The sequence below is a fragment of the Phocoena phocoena genome, chromosome 4 (genome assembly GCF_963924675.1).
Source record: "Phocoena phocoena chromosome 4, mPhoPho1.1, whole genome shotgun sequence".
NCBI classification, from domain to species: domain Eukaryota; kingdom Metazoa; phylum Chordata; class Mammalia; order Artiodactyla; family Phocoenidae; genus Phocoena; species Phocoena phocoena.
Window position 1 is genome coordinate 134,456,803 of NC_089222.1, and position 14,590 is coordinate 134,471,392.

Below are 14,590 nucleotides of genomic sequence, written 5' to 3' on the forward strand. Positions count from 1 at the left end.
CTGACTATTTCTTTTAAATCCAACAGCTGACTCATACATTAGGTCTACCAATTCTTCCCTTGCAATACTTCTCATATCATCTTTTACTATTTCTTTTCCCACACCCACAGCAAACATTTTTAACTCATCCACAATTTCCCACTGAGTCAGGAAAAGCCTCCGTCTTGCTCAACTGAGACCTTTTTAAACCCACTACTAATGGATTAAAGCTGGCCCTTGCTTTTAAACTGCTTTAGGCCTCCAATCTCTCCCCGTGCCAATCCATGCTGCATGCTAACACCAGGTTAAGATTTCAAAAGGCATTCATCATGTCGGCATCTTGCAGCCCACTGAAACAGCAACCCTAAATCCCTTACTAGATAGTAAACATCCTTCACATTCTGTCAGCAATGTACCTTTCACCCTAAACCTCCGCTTCCTCCACAAATCGTCTACTCTGGCCTGTCAGGCATACTTGCTCTTTTCCAAAACAGCCTAGGTCACATTAATCTTTAATATCCCCATAGCTCCCCTAGCCTTTGGTATTTAAATTATCAAAAAGCCGGCTTCAAATTCCACTTTATCTAGGAAGCATTCCTTCACCCACCTCTAAAAAAAAATGTAGTTAACCTTCACCGGACACTTTGCCAAATACTGGGTCCAGTTATACATTTAAGTGATGCTGTCTCCAAAATAAGATTGCAAATTTGAGATATAAGGACATACTTTTCCACATTAAGCACATAGTGGAGAACTGGGAAATAATAATTCTATCTTTAATTCCATAAAATAAAAATATTTCCCTAAAGCACTTGCAGTCATATTAGCATATTATAATGGAACCACTTTCCTAAGGACAAATAACTGCTTAAAAATTTTAACTTAGATTGTGAGAGGACATGAGAGATGTCTGTACAACGCAGGCAGGGGCCACACACTGAGGAGTCTTTATCTGTGTAGCTGATAAGGTTGCTGAATGGGAGTATTATCAACATTAGACTTAGGGCATTCCTAAAAGTTCTCTAAGAGTTAAACCAACTGTGTAAATAACACCAAAGGAATCGAAAGCTTGTCTCTACAAAATACAAGTACGGGAATTTGCACAGCACTCCTTCAAATAGGAATAAACCTGTATCTCAGGTTTAAGTGCGAAACCTCCCTTCTCTGTTCAACAGCAGTTGGAACACTAGTAGGAAAATTGGGAGACAATTTAGTCATTGCAGCAGAAACATTCCTGTGGTTCCGTCTTTTTAAAAAATGCATTTACAATGCAATTGTGTTATAATTAAAAGAACTGTATCGTTACTCAATTTGTACCCTTGACAACGAGAAAGTCAACTGAACAAGTTCACTATATATACCAAATCCATTCAAACCCTGTGAGAAACAGTTTCATTTTGTCATTTCAAAAGAATCATATTCGTTTGGTACTCACTGTCAGCTGATGAGTTGATTTCTGTCTTAATCTTCGATTTTTCAAGATCTTCTTTATATTCTTTCTTAAGCAATTTTACTATCTTTTTGCTATAACTTGATTTCTTCACTTTGAAAACTTCTTCACTTTCTTAAAAAAAGAAATTAAACGAAGTCTGTAGTAACCATTTTCAGACAGTGTTTTCCATTCTAACTTTCAAATTTTTCCAAATATATACTCATACACGCCAAATCATTACATAACTTGAAATTATTTCAAATCTGTAATAGGTTCTCAAAAACGGAGTCAACTTCATAAGTTAATCTGGAATAATGCCAATTTGAGACTTTTTAAAAGGCAAAACACATGTAACTGCAAAAAATTTTCCTGTGTCCTACTGTCTTCCTTGAATCATCTATTGCAGGAGGAAGAAAAATTCATTGAAAAAGCACCTGATTATCACATTATTAAGGTGTCCGAAACAAAACATCCAAAATCAAAAGGTGCTAGTTTACAGAGCTGTCAAATCCGAGTAACTCTACATTCATCACAAACTGACATACTGTTATTTCAAGACTAAGCCGAGAGCTAATCACTTCTCAAAAATAAGTTTTGATGACGTATCCATCATCCTTGATTTGAAAACTTTAAAAGTCAAACGCAAACACTTTGCCAAGTTGTCCCTGTATCATTAAAAACAAGAATGTGCCTGTACTCCTCTCAAACTTAAGATAAAAAACAACAGGAAAGCCAAAGAGAAACTGCCTATTACTGGAAACAAGAAAGCATCCCGCATCGAGATGCTTCGTAACATGGACTTACTTGGGTTATATAAACACACACTCAACAATTCGGGAGGTAAAACGGTTTAAGATTTAAGGCTCATTTACGATCAGAAATCTAAATCCACTGTAGCCTGGCCCCTCACACCAGACTGGATAAACTGCCCTGAAATACCATTACACTCTCTCTCTTCATTGTCCAAATGTCAATGCGAGGAAGGCCGCACATCTGTACCCCTGTTTACTTTTACGGATAAACTGAGGCTCCGCGATCGCAAGGGACTGGCCCCAGGTGACTCAGAACCAGAGTTTCAACTCCGGACGTCTGTTCCCAGACCGAGTACTCCTTACACACCCGGCCTTCCCGGTCAAGGATGTCTAACCAGGACGAGAACGGCAAAAGGGGTGGGCACGGTGACCTACAGAGGGCTCAGAGAACGTACCAAGAGCAGTCTGGGGACCTGACTCGAGTTCTCCCTAAAACACACCCGCCAGTTAAAAGCAGCAGGACAGGGAACACTGAATTTCCACTTGAAAAACCCAGAATGACTGATCTGAGATCCAGGAATAGGAGATGCACGGGAGGACGGTGAGAAGGAGGCGGTAGTTAAGAAAAGGCTGGTGGCGGCGCGGGAACACGTCCCCAGCCAGAGCAGAAGGCCGGAGGCGGGGACAGTGTGCAGCGGGTCGGGCGGGAAGAGGCTCCGTTGCCGGGGGCTGAAGCTGGGAGCCCAGGGAATGCGGGGACTCGAGGTGGATGCGCGGGGTAGGGATGTCGGGATCTGGGAGGTCGAAGCGCGAAGGTTACCTTCGTCCTCATCCTGGAAGCTGAGCAGGCTGGCCCGGGGCACCTCTTTGTTCTCTCGTGGCCTCTTGCGCGGCTTCAGCCCGTTGCCGGGCTCCGCGCCTCCCGGGAAGCAGCCCCCGGCTTCAATCCCGGGGCCCGAGGTCAGCGCGGAAGGCGGAGGCAGCCCCGGGCCCAGCAGCGACTCCCCCCCGGGGGCCCTGTCGCCGCCGCCGGGGCCCGGCTCTTCGCCGGTGCCCGGCGGCGGCAGCAACGGCGGCGGCTCCTGCTCCTCATCGCGTTCTCGCTCCTCCTCCTCCGAGTCATTCCGCTTACGCACGTTCACTCGCCGGGCCTTTCGGAACATTCCCGCGGCCCGCACGTCCGTCTCCCACCGGCACTCACACCGCGGCCCCGGCAGCGCAGAACTCGCGAAGGCGCACGCGCACTCCCCCCAAGCTTCAGCCGAGTCGCGTCTTCCCTCCAGCGACAGTGCACCCCTGAGCGCGCTTGCGCTCCCGCTCTCAGTACTTGGGGAGAACTCCGCGCCTCTCGCGAGAACATCAGCTTTTTGCACTGTCCTCTGTCGGCGTGGAGGATTATCGGCATGGAACTCTGAGACGTCGGTGCTATCCGACGGGTCACAAAGAGGATCATAGAGATTAGAGGACAGAGTAAACCCTGCTGTCCCTCAGCCCAGGGAGCTGCAGTGCGCCTTCTGCACTTACGTAGTCACGCGGGGAAACGTCCCGCCAAGCGCAGGGAGGGGCAAATAGAGAAGGAGGAGGAGGGGAAGGAGGAGGGGAGGGAGGAGGGGAGGGAGGAGGGGAGGGAGGAGGGGAGGGAGGAGGGGAGGGAGGAGGGGAGGGAGGGGAGGGAGGGGAGGGAGGAGGGGAGGGAGGAGGGGAGGGAGGAGGGGCGGAGCCAGAAGGGGAAGCCAGGTTTGGCGAGGGAAAGTGCAATCCTGAGGGTGGGATGTTACTCTCGAGACTGCATTGAGGTGTGGTATGATAATTATAACTAACTCTACTGAGTAGCACTTCGTATTTCTACAGCTTTATGGCTATCGAGCACTTTCAAAAACACTGAATCTCATTTAGGATAAAATGTTCCTTGGCCTGATATTTTAGCCACCTTCCCTCTGTTACAACGAAAGCAAAAGTGTTTTTGGTGTTTTCGAAAGAATGCCAGGTTTGCTAGCAGTTCCGAAACCTGGCTGATTTCAGAAACAAACGGAAGGAAAAATCGACTTGAGGGTTGGAGATGGTTGTGACACATTTCAGACTTGTGTCACACAGTAACAATCTTAACTGCCAAGGGCGGAACCGGGTATTTGACTTTGAAGTGGAACTCACCTGCTTTCTCATTGTGCCACCAAATGTAGGGCCTTGTCCTTCACCTATGTGCATATATGCGAATTTTCTTGTCTCAAAATTCAAAAGGTAACAAGGGGCATTCATTCATATAGTGAAAAAAGCCCACCCATCTCTAGAAGCCTTCCAGTTCACCAGCAATGTTAAAAGTTTCTTATGACCCTCCAGAGATATTCTATGAACATAAAAGAAAAGATGTATATTTTATGAATTAGCCTTTTTACACAATGTGCAAACAGTGCATTTTTAGTCTAACATAAATTGGAGATCAGTTCATATCTGTTCATAAAACGTTGTCTCTTCTAATACCCACGTGCATAGTGATCCACGGTTAGACTGTACCATAATCTATTTAACCAGTCCCATTAAAAAATCGGTATTGCTGTTATTTCCAGTCTTGCTGTAATAATCAATGCTGCAATGAAAAGCTTCGAAAAATGGTCACTAGTAGGATGAACTAGAAGTGGAATTGCTAAATCCAAAGATGTGCGTTTGTAATTTGGCTAATTCTAAGTTCTTTATAGCAGCTGTGCCAGTCTGTACTCCTACCAAAGTGCCTACTTGCCTACACCATCCTGTCAAAATTTCACTTGAGATTTAAGTTCCAAGTTGAAAAAGATCCCAAGCTCAAGAATTTCTATATCATACACATCTGCTTCTGGTTTTCTTTGATTGGATTTGAGATCTGCCCACCCATCACTCACTTTTGGAAACTGGCAAGATGATCTAGGCTGAGAGCATCCTCTGTAACATTTTCTTCCAGTTAATAGGGAACGTTAATAACATCTAGCTTCCATTCTACTCAAATTACTCTAAGTTCTTATATTCTGGCTATTCAGCATTGATTTAAGTTCTGATTCCAACAGTGTTTCATTGGTGAAATTGAACTCCAATTCCTATCACAAAAGATTCAAATTGTGCCTGGTCAGCCTCTAGACACCAGCTCCAGAGCCAAGAGACAGATTTGCAGTAACTTGATTAGGGTAGAGGTAACAAAGACAAGGTCCAGAGGACTTAAGGACTATGTTAATATTTTGGCTTAAAACCTCAAAAAGATCTTCCACTGTACAAGTGGTGATTGAATATGGGTAGAGAGGAGACCACTGGTCATTTTAAAGCAAACTAACAAATGAAAAGACAACATGTATTTATAACTTTGACAATCTACCTATTCAGATAATTGAAGGGCAAAGTTAAACTCTTAGAAGTTATCTTGCTGCCAAAGCAAGCCAGAGGTCCTTCTAGAGGTTATAGACCCTGTGGAAATTAAATTCCGGAAACTGAGTAGCTGCTTTAATTGCCTGTCATCCAGTATATTATATGAAAATAATTATTTTATAAAATGCTCTGTGCTTTGAGTATTAAACTGACTAATTTGTTTATTGAATACAGTATGTCATCACTATTTTTTTTTTTTTTTTTGGCCATGCTGCATGGCACGTGGGATCTTAGTTCCTACACCAGGGGTTGAACCCGAGCCTCCTGCGGTGGAAGCTCAGAGTCTTAACCACTGGACCTCTAGGGAAGTCCCAAGTGTGTATCACTATTTAATGTTGGAGTGCTTTTAGTATCTGGGAAGACAAAGACTGCTTCCTAAGAACTCTTATATCCATCATTTTGTTTGAATCAATCAGTTAGTTCAGTGCTTTTTTAAAGTTATCTTTCCAAGCAATAATTCTGATTAGTTGTGTTTTTTTTCCACCAAATTGTGACTAAACATGGGTTAACTGGCCCATAAATTCAGACAAAAAAGGCAAACCGCTTTTGTTTGTTTTGTTTGCCAACTCAGACTCTATAGTCTGGAACGATAGTTACCAAATGCAGGTCCATGAACCTGTGAAGTTTTCCCTAGGCAGCTGCCAGATGAGAAGAGTAAGAACAGTCTGTTCATGTAGAGTAGCCAGATGTCCTCTCTTGGGAAAAAATGGTCCTTTATTCAGAGACTGTCTTTCTCTTTCCATGTTAAGATACTGAAATCTCTTTCCTTATATGAAATAATGATGATAGTATATGGTAGTGTGTTTTTTTTTTTTTTTTCTGTACGCGGGCCTCTCACTGTTGTGGCCTCTCCCATTGCGGAGCACTGGCTCCGGACGCGCAGGCTCAGCAGCCATGGCTCATGGGCCCAGCCGCTCCGCGGCATGTGGGATCTTCCCGGACCGGGGCGCGAACCCGTGTCCCCTGCATCGGCAGGCGGACTCTCAACCACTGCGCCACCAGGGAAGCCCTGTTTGTTTGTTTTTATACACTTATTTGGCAAACTAAAAAGTAGTGAAAGCTATGAGTCCTCCCAAATCGTTTATTTTATCTAAAAATTTTATTTGGCAGGCAAATAAGTAGTCTAAATAATAGTCTAATCTAATAGTCTATGAATCCCTGATCTACAGATTTTTCTTTTCTTCCTAAAACTATAACTCAATAATTCTGTTCTGGAAAAAAAAAAAGCTGAAGAAATCATTTAATTATTTAATTAAATTATGTTAGCCCTTGCCTTGGCGCAGACAGCTGTGCATTAACTTAAAGTAAAATGTAAGTTTCATGGGGGAGGAGATTTTATGTTTTGTTCACTGCTAGCTTGAGAGTACCTACCATAGTGCCTGGCACACAGTAGGCAATAAATATTTGTTGACTGAATGGTACTAGACATTATCTGTGTATTTAATTAGTGATAAATGTTTTACCCTATGTTGATATAAATCAATATTTTCAACAGTTTACATCTCTTTATTCTCAAAATAAGATCACAAGACATTTGTTATAAGTTACTGGGTAGATTAGTTCTTAAAGTAGTTATAGATACCTCCCCCTCTGCCTTTGGGAACTGCCTCCTTTGGGAGAAAGGTTAAACCCCACCCAGCGAAGGCTGGAAGCCTGGTTACATTATACTGACTAGGCAAAGGATGGGGACCTGATCCAAGGTAGGCCAATCAGATTCTCCCAAGATTTTGCACTTGAAACAGAGACAATGAGTCCCTGCTTGTGGCTGGACTTGCAGTGAACTCAGAAGCTATAGGAAAGCCATGAATTACCATGTCAATTCAGGAGCTGAGAAAGCTAGTCTGTGTAGAAGGAGAGAAGGACGAAGCAGATGTGCTAGAAAGCAGAAGAGGACAAAAAGAATAGCATATGGGATTCTTGTGCGTTTCCCGGTTCCTATTCTCAACTCTTAAAGCAGGACTGCCCTCCTGTCTGTGGGTTCCCTTAGATACCCCCAGAATCCTTAGAATAAATGTTTTTTGTTTGTGTGTTTTGGTTTTTTTTGCGGTACGCAGGCCTCTCACTGTTGTGGCCACTCCCGTTGCGGAGCATAGGCTCCGCGGCATGTGGGATCTTCCCGGACCGGGGCACGAACCTGTGTCCCCTGCATCGGCAGGCAGGCTCTCAACCACTGCGCCACCAGTGAAGCCCTGTCTTTTTGTTTTGTTTTGTTTTGTCGTTGATGATGTTTTGTTTGTGTGCATGTTTGCTTAAAGTAGTTCAAGTTTATTTCCATTAATTAAAAACTAAGGGGCTTCACTGGTGTCGCAGTGGTTGAGAGTCCGCCTGCCGATGCAGGGGACATGGGTTCGTGCCCCGGTCCGGGAAGATCCCACGTGCCGCGGAGCGGCTGGGCCCGTGAGCCATGGCCGCTGAGCCTGCGCGTCCGGAGCCAGTGCTCCGCAATGGGAGAAGCCCCAACAGTGAGAGGCCCCAACAGTGAGAGGCCCGCGTACCGCAAAAATAAATAAATAATAAATAATAAAAAAATGAAGTAGATAAAATGTAAAACACCATATAGGTACACATAGTAAGGATAAGTATTTAAAAAAAACATCTTCTACTTAGACCGGGTAATTCTATTATCATCCATTCATTCAACAATACTTATTGAGCATCTGCTATGGTCTGGGCACTATGCTAGGCAATAGGAATCAATATGAACAAGGCAGATGTGTTGTTCTAATGAACAAGAAAGCTGTGTTCTTTCACCTTCTGGATCTTTAGTTAAGTGCTGAAGACAGATAATAAAACATGTAAAAAGCCAAAAATTTATTACAACTGCAGTTAATATTATGAAGTCAATAGGATATTATAATGCAAAAACCACAGATATAAAATCATAAATTTCAATTTGATTCATTTTTTCCTTTGTGCCAATGGTCATTTAATTATTTATTTTAAAAGATTTGTTTATTATTTATTTAATTTATTTTTGGCTGAATCAGGTCTTAGCTGCGGCACGCGGGCTCTTCGTTGTAGTGCTCGGCCTTCTCTCTAGTTGTGGTGCACGGGTTCCAAAGCGTGTGGGCTCTGCAGTTTGTGGCACCCGGGCTCTAGTTGAGGCTCGTGAGCTTAGCTGCCCCGCAGCATGTAGGATCTTATTTCCCCAACCAGGGATCGAACCCTCGTCCCTGCATTGGAAGGGGATTCTTTACTACTGAACCACCAGGGAAGTCCCTGGCCGTTTAAATACCTTCATCATTAGTAAATATGGAAAGACTTCTGAGATTGTGCAGAGCATTTTCCTTCAAGATGATTACAATTAGTAGCTCCAGGATGTCTCTTTTAGTAAACTTTTCTTTGAATATTTCATGCAAAATGAGGAGCAGCTGAAATAATTTTATCTGTTTAGTATTTTATACCTTCTAGTGTTAAAATGTTAAAGAGGGGCTTCCCTGTGGCGCAGTGATTGAGAGTCCGCCTGCCGATGCAGGGGACACGGGTTCGTGCCCCGGTCTGGGAGGATCCCACATGCCGCGGAGCGGCTGGGCCCATGAGCCATGGCTGCTGAGCCTGTGCGTCTGGAGCCTGTGCTCCGCAACGGGAGAGGCCACAACAGTGAGAGGCCCGCGTACCGCAAAAAAAAAAAAAAGACAACAAAGTTATAAGTATCTATTCTGGGTATAAAGACAAAAGAATGTTTCTTTTTTCTGTGTTATTTAGTTTTACTCTAGGGCAGCAAAACTATACAATAAATACACAGTAACATTATAGTATGATTACAGAGGGAAGCATCAAATCAAGCTTTGAATTTTATTTTATTTATTTATTTTTTGTGGTACGCGGGCCTCTCACTGTTGTGGCCTCTCCCGTTGCGGAGCACAGGCTCCAGATGCGCAGGCTCAGTGGCCATGGCTCACGGGCCCAGCCGCTCTGCGGCATGTGGGATCTTCCCGGACCGGGGCACGAACCCATGTCCCCTGCATCGGCAGGCGGACTCTCAACCACTGCGCCACCAGGGAAGCCCTGAGTTTTATTTTTAATATTTACTTATTCATCTTTTGGCTGCATTGGGTCTTTGTTGCTGTGCGCGGGCTTTCGCTAGTTGTGGCAAGTGGGGGGCTACTCTTCGTTGCGGTGCACGGGCTTCTCATTGCAGTGACTTCTCTTATTGCGGAGCACGGGCTCTAGGCATGCGGGCTCAGTAGCTGTGGTTCTCAGGCTCTAGAGCGCAGGGTCAGCAGTTGTGGCGCCCGGGCTGAGTTGCTCCGCGGCATGTGGGATCTTCCCAGATCAGGGCTCGAACCCGTGTCGCCTGCAGTGGCAGGCAGATCCTTAACCACTGTGCCACCAGGGAAGCCCAAGCTTTGGATTTTTGAAAAAACTAAGTTGACTTTAAAAAATAACCTTTGTCTGATTTTAAGAGTACTACCTGCATTACTACATTTTAGAAATTTAGAAAATGTAGAACAATACAAAGAAGAAAATAAGAATCACTTATAATCGTAACAGTTAATTTTTGGTGAATTTCTTTCCAGAATTGTTTTATGAACATTCACTCATTCATTCTTAGTGGCTTCAACATTCCAGTGCAATATCTACTTGGAGTTAGTTCTCTAACCTCCTGACTCTAGTCCTCCTATCATAATCATTGCATCTTGGACCTCCTCCAAGTTACTAGTGAGTTACAGGGAGTCTTCCCCAGTGAAAGCTTCACTTCCGTCCTTCTAGTTTGCTTACTCTACCTCCAGTCCAATGAACCCATCACTTTTCACTGCCCATCCTCTTGCTTCTGCCTTTGTTTCCCTCCTTATCCAGATTGGATTTCATGGGGACCAGATTATAGTCACTCCCTTGCAACAACTTCAACTCCCTGTCCCCCTCCTGCTTTGTCGTACTCACCCAGCAAAACCCTAGTCATAATTGAGCCAGACTGTGGCCTTCTCTTTATCTGTCCCTGAGTGGCTAATTTTTCTTATTTTTTCTTAAAGTAACTATAGACTTCAAATGGACACTAAATACATTATTTTTCTTAGTAATACATTATTTGAATATGCTTCTCAGTTTCAATCAGGCAGATGACGTAGTCAAATAATGTGTAAGTTTATATGAGATTTTAATAATATAATCAGTGAGCTCAAATACATAGATAGATAGAATTTTGTACTCTCCAAAGAGTCCATTTAGTCGCCTATGTCATCTGTGAGACATTTATAAATATCAGTCATTAACCTGGCTACCAAAAAAAAAAAAAAAAACCTGAACAAATTCTTCAAAATAGAGATTTTTATAGGGCACGTTTTCCAACCAGAGAAAAAGTTAAATGACAAACCAAATTCAAGAAGTTGAGCAACACTTCCTAATTAAAAAAAAAAAAAAGCCTTAACTACTTTGGAATTAATAAACCATCTTCTAAATCTCTGAATCAATGAGGAAATAAAATATACATTATCTAAAACTCTAGAAATTAATAAAAATGTTATTTCCATATAAACATATATGGTACATAGCTATAGGGGTACACAGAGAATAATGTATAACTTTAAGTTTATAATTACCAAAGTGAAAACAGAAATAAAGTATTCAGCCTCAGAAATGACAAAGGAAAGAAAAACCCAGCAAAACAAGAATGTGTGGAGTAGGAATAGTCAAAGATAAAACAGTAATTAATAAATCAGAAAATGATAAAATGAATCCCAGGGCTTCCCTGGTGGCGCAGTGGTTGAGAGTCCGCCTGCCGATGCAGGGGACGCAGGTTCGTGCCCCGGTCCGGGAAGATCCCACATGCCGCGGAGCGGCTGGGCCCGTGAGCCATGGCCGCTGAGCCTGCGCGTCCGGAGCCTGTGCTCCGCAACGGGACAGGCCACAACAGTGAGAGGCCCGCGTAACGCGCAAAAAAAAAAAAAAAAAAAAAATCCCCGAACATAGGAATTACAAGGAAAAACCCAAGCTTAATTAAGGAAGAATACAGAGCACACATACATATCCCCACAACTTTACATATAACCAGACACGAGGAAGAGCCGAATTAATTATGAGAAAATGTGCTACGGAACCCAGTGACAATACATTTGAAATTCTACAGAAAATGTGTATTCTAGCAAAATACAAATTTCACAACTGACTTAAGAAGAACCTAATAGCTCTTAGCAAACCAATAAGCAAAGAAGAAGCAGGAAAGACTTTAAGAGGTAAATCGACTTTGAGTTAAAGATGTGGGAATAACCATAGGTTTTTATCATTTCCTTCTCCCATCACTCCAATGAAACAATGGCAAAGGCTTAAAATGTGTAAACATATGGCAATGAAGAGAACATGAGAGAGTCATCTGCACCTTAGGGATTTCAACAAATTTATCTATCTAGTATTTTTAATGTTCCCTTGGTCAGTTTGCTTTCCCATACCAGGAGATTATTATGTACCTGTTCTCAAAACCTTCATGCCATCCCCAACTAATAACTACATAATTCTTTACTGAAAAGAGAGAATCATCAGAGGGAACCACATCTACAAACCAACTTGCATCTGTACTGCTCTTCCTTGCCTCCACTCATGAAAATGAAAAACGTGGCCTTCTCCCTATCAAAGATGTGTTCATCAACTTGTGCTCAGAATTCTATCCCCTTAAAGCCTTCACTCTTTTGGCCTTCCTGTCTTCTGCCTCATCAACACTTTGTACTGTGTCATGCCCACCAGCATGCACACTATATTAGTAAGTCCATCCTAAAATTTCTTTTGACCACTCTTTCCAGCCACTGCTCTGTTTCTCTGGTCTCCTTCACAGCCAGACTTCTCCACACATATGTCTTCACTAACTCCAGCCCTTTTTCATGTCCCATTCATTCCTCAAACCTCTCCAATCTGAATTCTCTCCTTACAACTTCACTAACACTTCCATTATTGAGGTCACCAATGACTTACCTCTCGCAAAGCCAGAGGACCCTCCTATGTTTACCTTATTTGACCCATCAACAGCCTTCAACGGAACTGACCCCACTCTCCTACTGAAAACACTGTCCTCTCTATGGTGTGCTGGGGCTGGCTCGTCTAGCTTACAGAGCTGATCCTGATCTCCCAACTTCAAGTTCAGTGATGGCACATTGTAGCTTGAAATTGGCCACGGTAGGAGTATTTACACCATGGAAACCAGCAAATGCCTCAAATTGGACTTCTTTTTCCTTGAGAGCTGATTATTAAACATTTACCAGAACACCATTCCTTCAAAAACACCCCAGGCTCTTGTTATTTCCTTCCTCACTAACCTTGTCAACCCTTTATTGGCTCTCCTCTAAGTGATCCCTAAGTATTCAGGTGCTTTATTGTTTGATCCTGGGCCCTCTTTTGCACGCTCTTGTTAGGTGACCAAATTAAGTCCTGTGGCTTTAAATACTCTTATAGTAAGGATAATCTTAGGCCTGTGACCAGTATGGATCAGGTAGTAAGCTGAAGTTGAATTCAATTAAATGACAAATAAGTATTCTCCTTTTGAGAAATTGCTCCTGGCTTGATGTAAGCCCTAATAGAGACTGAATATTTAACCATGGGACGCCAAGTGACCGTATGATCTTAGCTGCCCCAAATAAACTGAAGTTATCTGATCTACTAAAAATATAATGATGGGCATGAAAAACAGCCCACTATACATGAGTGGAAGTCGTATATATGTGACTGGATGCTAGCGGTCTTGAAGACACAAACAAGTTGAAAGAGTACTTACCTGTTCCCTGTGCTTTGTTGCTCTTACTCTTTTTTTTTTTTTTTTGCGGTACGCGGCCCTCTCACTGTTGCGGCCTCTGTGCTCCGGACGCGCGGGCTCAGCGGCCATGGCTCACGGGCCCAGCCGCTCTGCGGCATGTGGGATCTTCCCGGACCGGGGCACGACCCTGTATCCCCTGCATCAGCAGGCGGACTCCCAACCACTGCGCCACCAGGGAAGCCCGCTCTTACTCTTGATGAATTGCTAACTGTCCCTTGAGCCATACCTATGACCAATTGATTAAGGAAGAAAAAATTCAAGTCTAGAACACACATGGTTCCACATGATGTGCTGGCACCATCTGAAGTGGGCTCAGTAGCATTATAGCCCCAATCGGGCGTAGGCATGAGGGAAATAGTTGGTTTGGTTGTCTGCTTTGCCTGGAAAAAACATGGGTAGAACTACAGATCTATTCTGACTCATTAGTAGTAATTAATGGCTTGGCTGGATCACCACTTCTCAACTGGGGCTCCTAGAGACAATTAGCCTTAATGTCCTAAGGTATCCATTTTACGTAATAAACTAACTTATCTTGTATGCATCTAGTGTGTTCCATCTTGGGAGAATTGAGAGAATAGTCATTCAAATCATTTTTTATTTTATTTTATTTTTTTTCATTTTAACATCTTTATTGGAGCATAATTGCTTTACAGTGGTATGTTATTTTCAGCTTCACAACAAAATGAATCAGTTATACATATACATATGTTCCCATATCTCTTCCCGCTTGTGTCTCCCTCCCTCCCACCCTCCCTATCCCACCCCTCCAGACGGTCACAAAGCACCGAGCTGATCTCCCTGTGCTATGCGGCTGCTTCCCACTAGCTATCTACCTTATGTTTGGTAGTGTATATATGTCCATGCCTCTCTCTCGCTTTGTCACAGTTTACCCTTCCCCCTCCCCATAGCCTCAAATCCATTCTCTAATAAGTCTGTGTCTTTATTCCCATTTCACCCCTAGGTTTTTCATGACATTTTTTCCCTTAAATTCCATATATATGTGTTAGCATACGGTATTTGTCTCTCTCTTTCTGACTTTCTTCACTCTGTATGACAGACTCTAGGTCTATCCACCTCATTACAAATAGCTCAATTTCATTTCTTTTTATGGCTGAGTAATATTCCATTGTATATATGTTCCACATCTTCTTTATCCATTCATCCGATGATGGACATTTAGGTTGTTTCCATCTCTGGGCTATTGTAAATAGAGCTGCAATGAACATTTTGGTACATGACTCTTTTTGAATTATGGTTTTCTCAGGGTATATGCCCAGTAGTGGGATTGCTGGGTCATATGGT

General features: G+C 43.1%; 1 protein-coding gene across 1 annotated transcript in view; it reads right to left on the reverse strand.

Annotated features, from left to right (window-relative positions):
- PAXBP1 (PAX3 and PAX7 binding protein 1) overlaps window positions 1-3,326 on the reverse strand; it is a 32,554-nt gene extending 29,228 nt beyond the window's left edge. The window contains exons 1-2 of the mRNA XM_065876275.1: window positions 2,984-3,326; window positions 1,415-1,543 (exon numbers count right to left, since the gene is read on the reverse strand). Of these exons, the coding sequence (XP_065732347.1) occupies window positions 1,415-1,543; window positions 2,984-3,326 (472 nt within the window). The remainder of the gene's footprint in view (window positions 1-1,414; window positions 1,544-2,983) is intronic.
- Window positions 3,327-14,590: the final 11,264 nt, after the last annotated feature.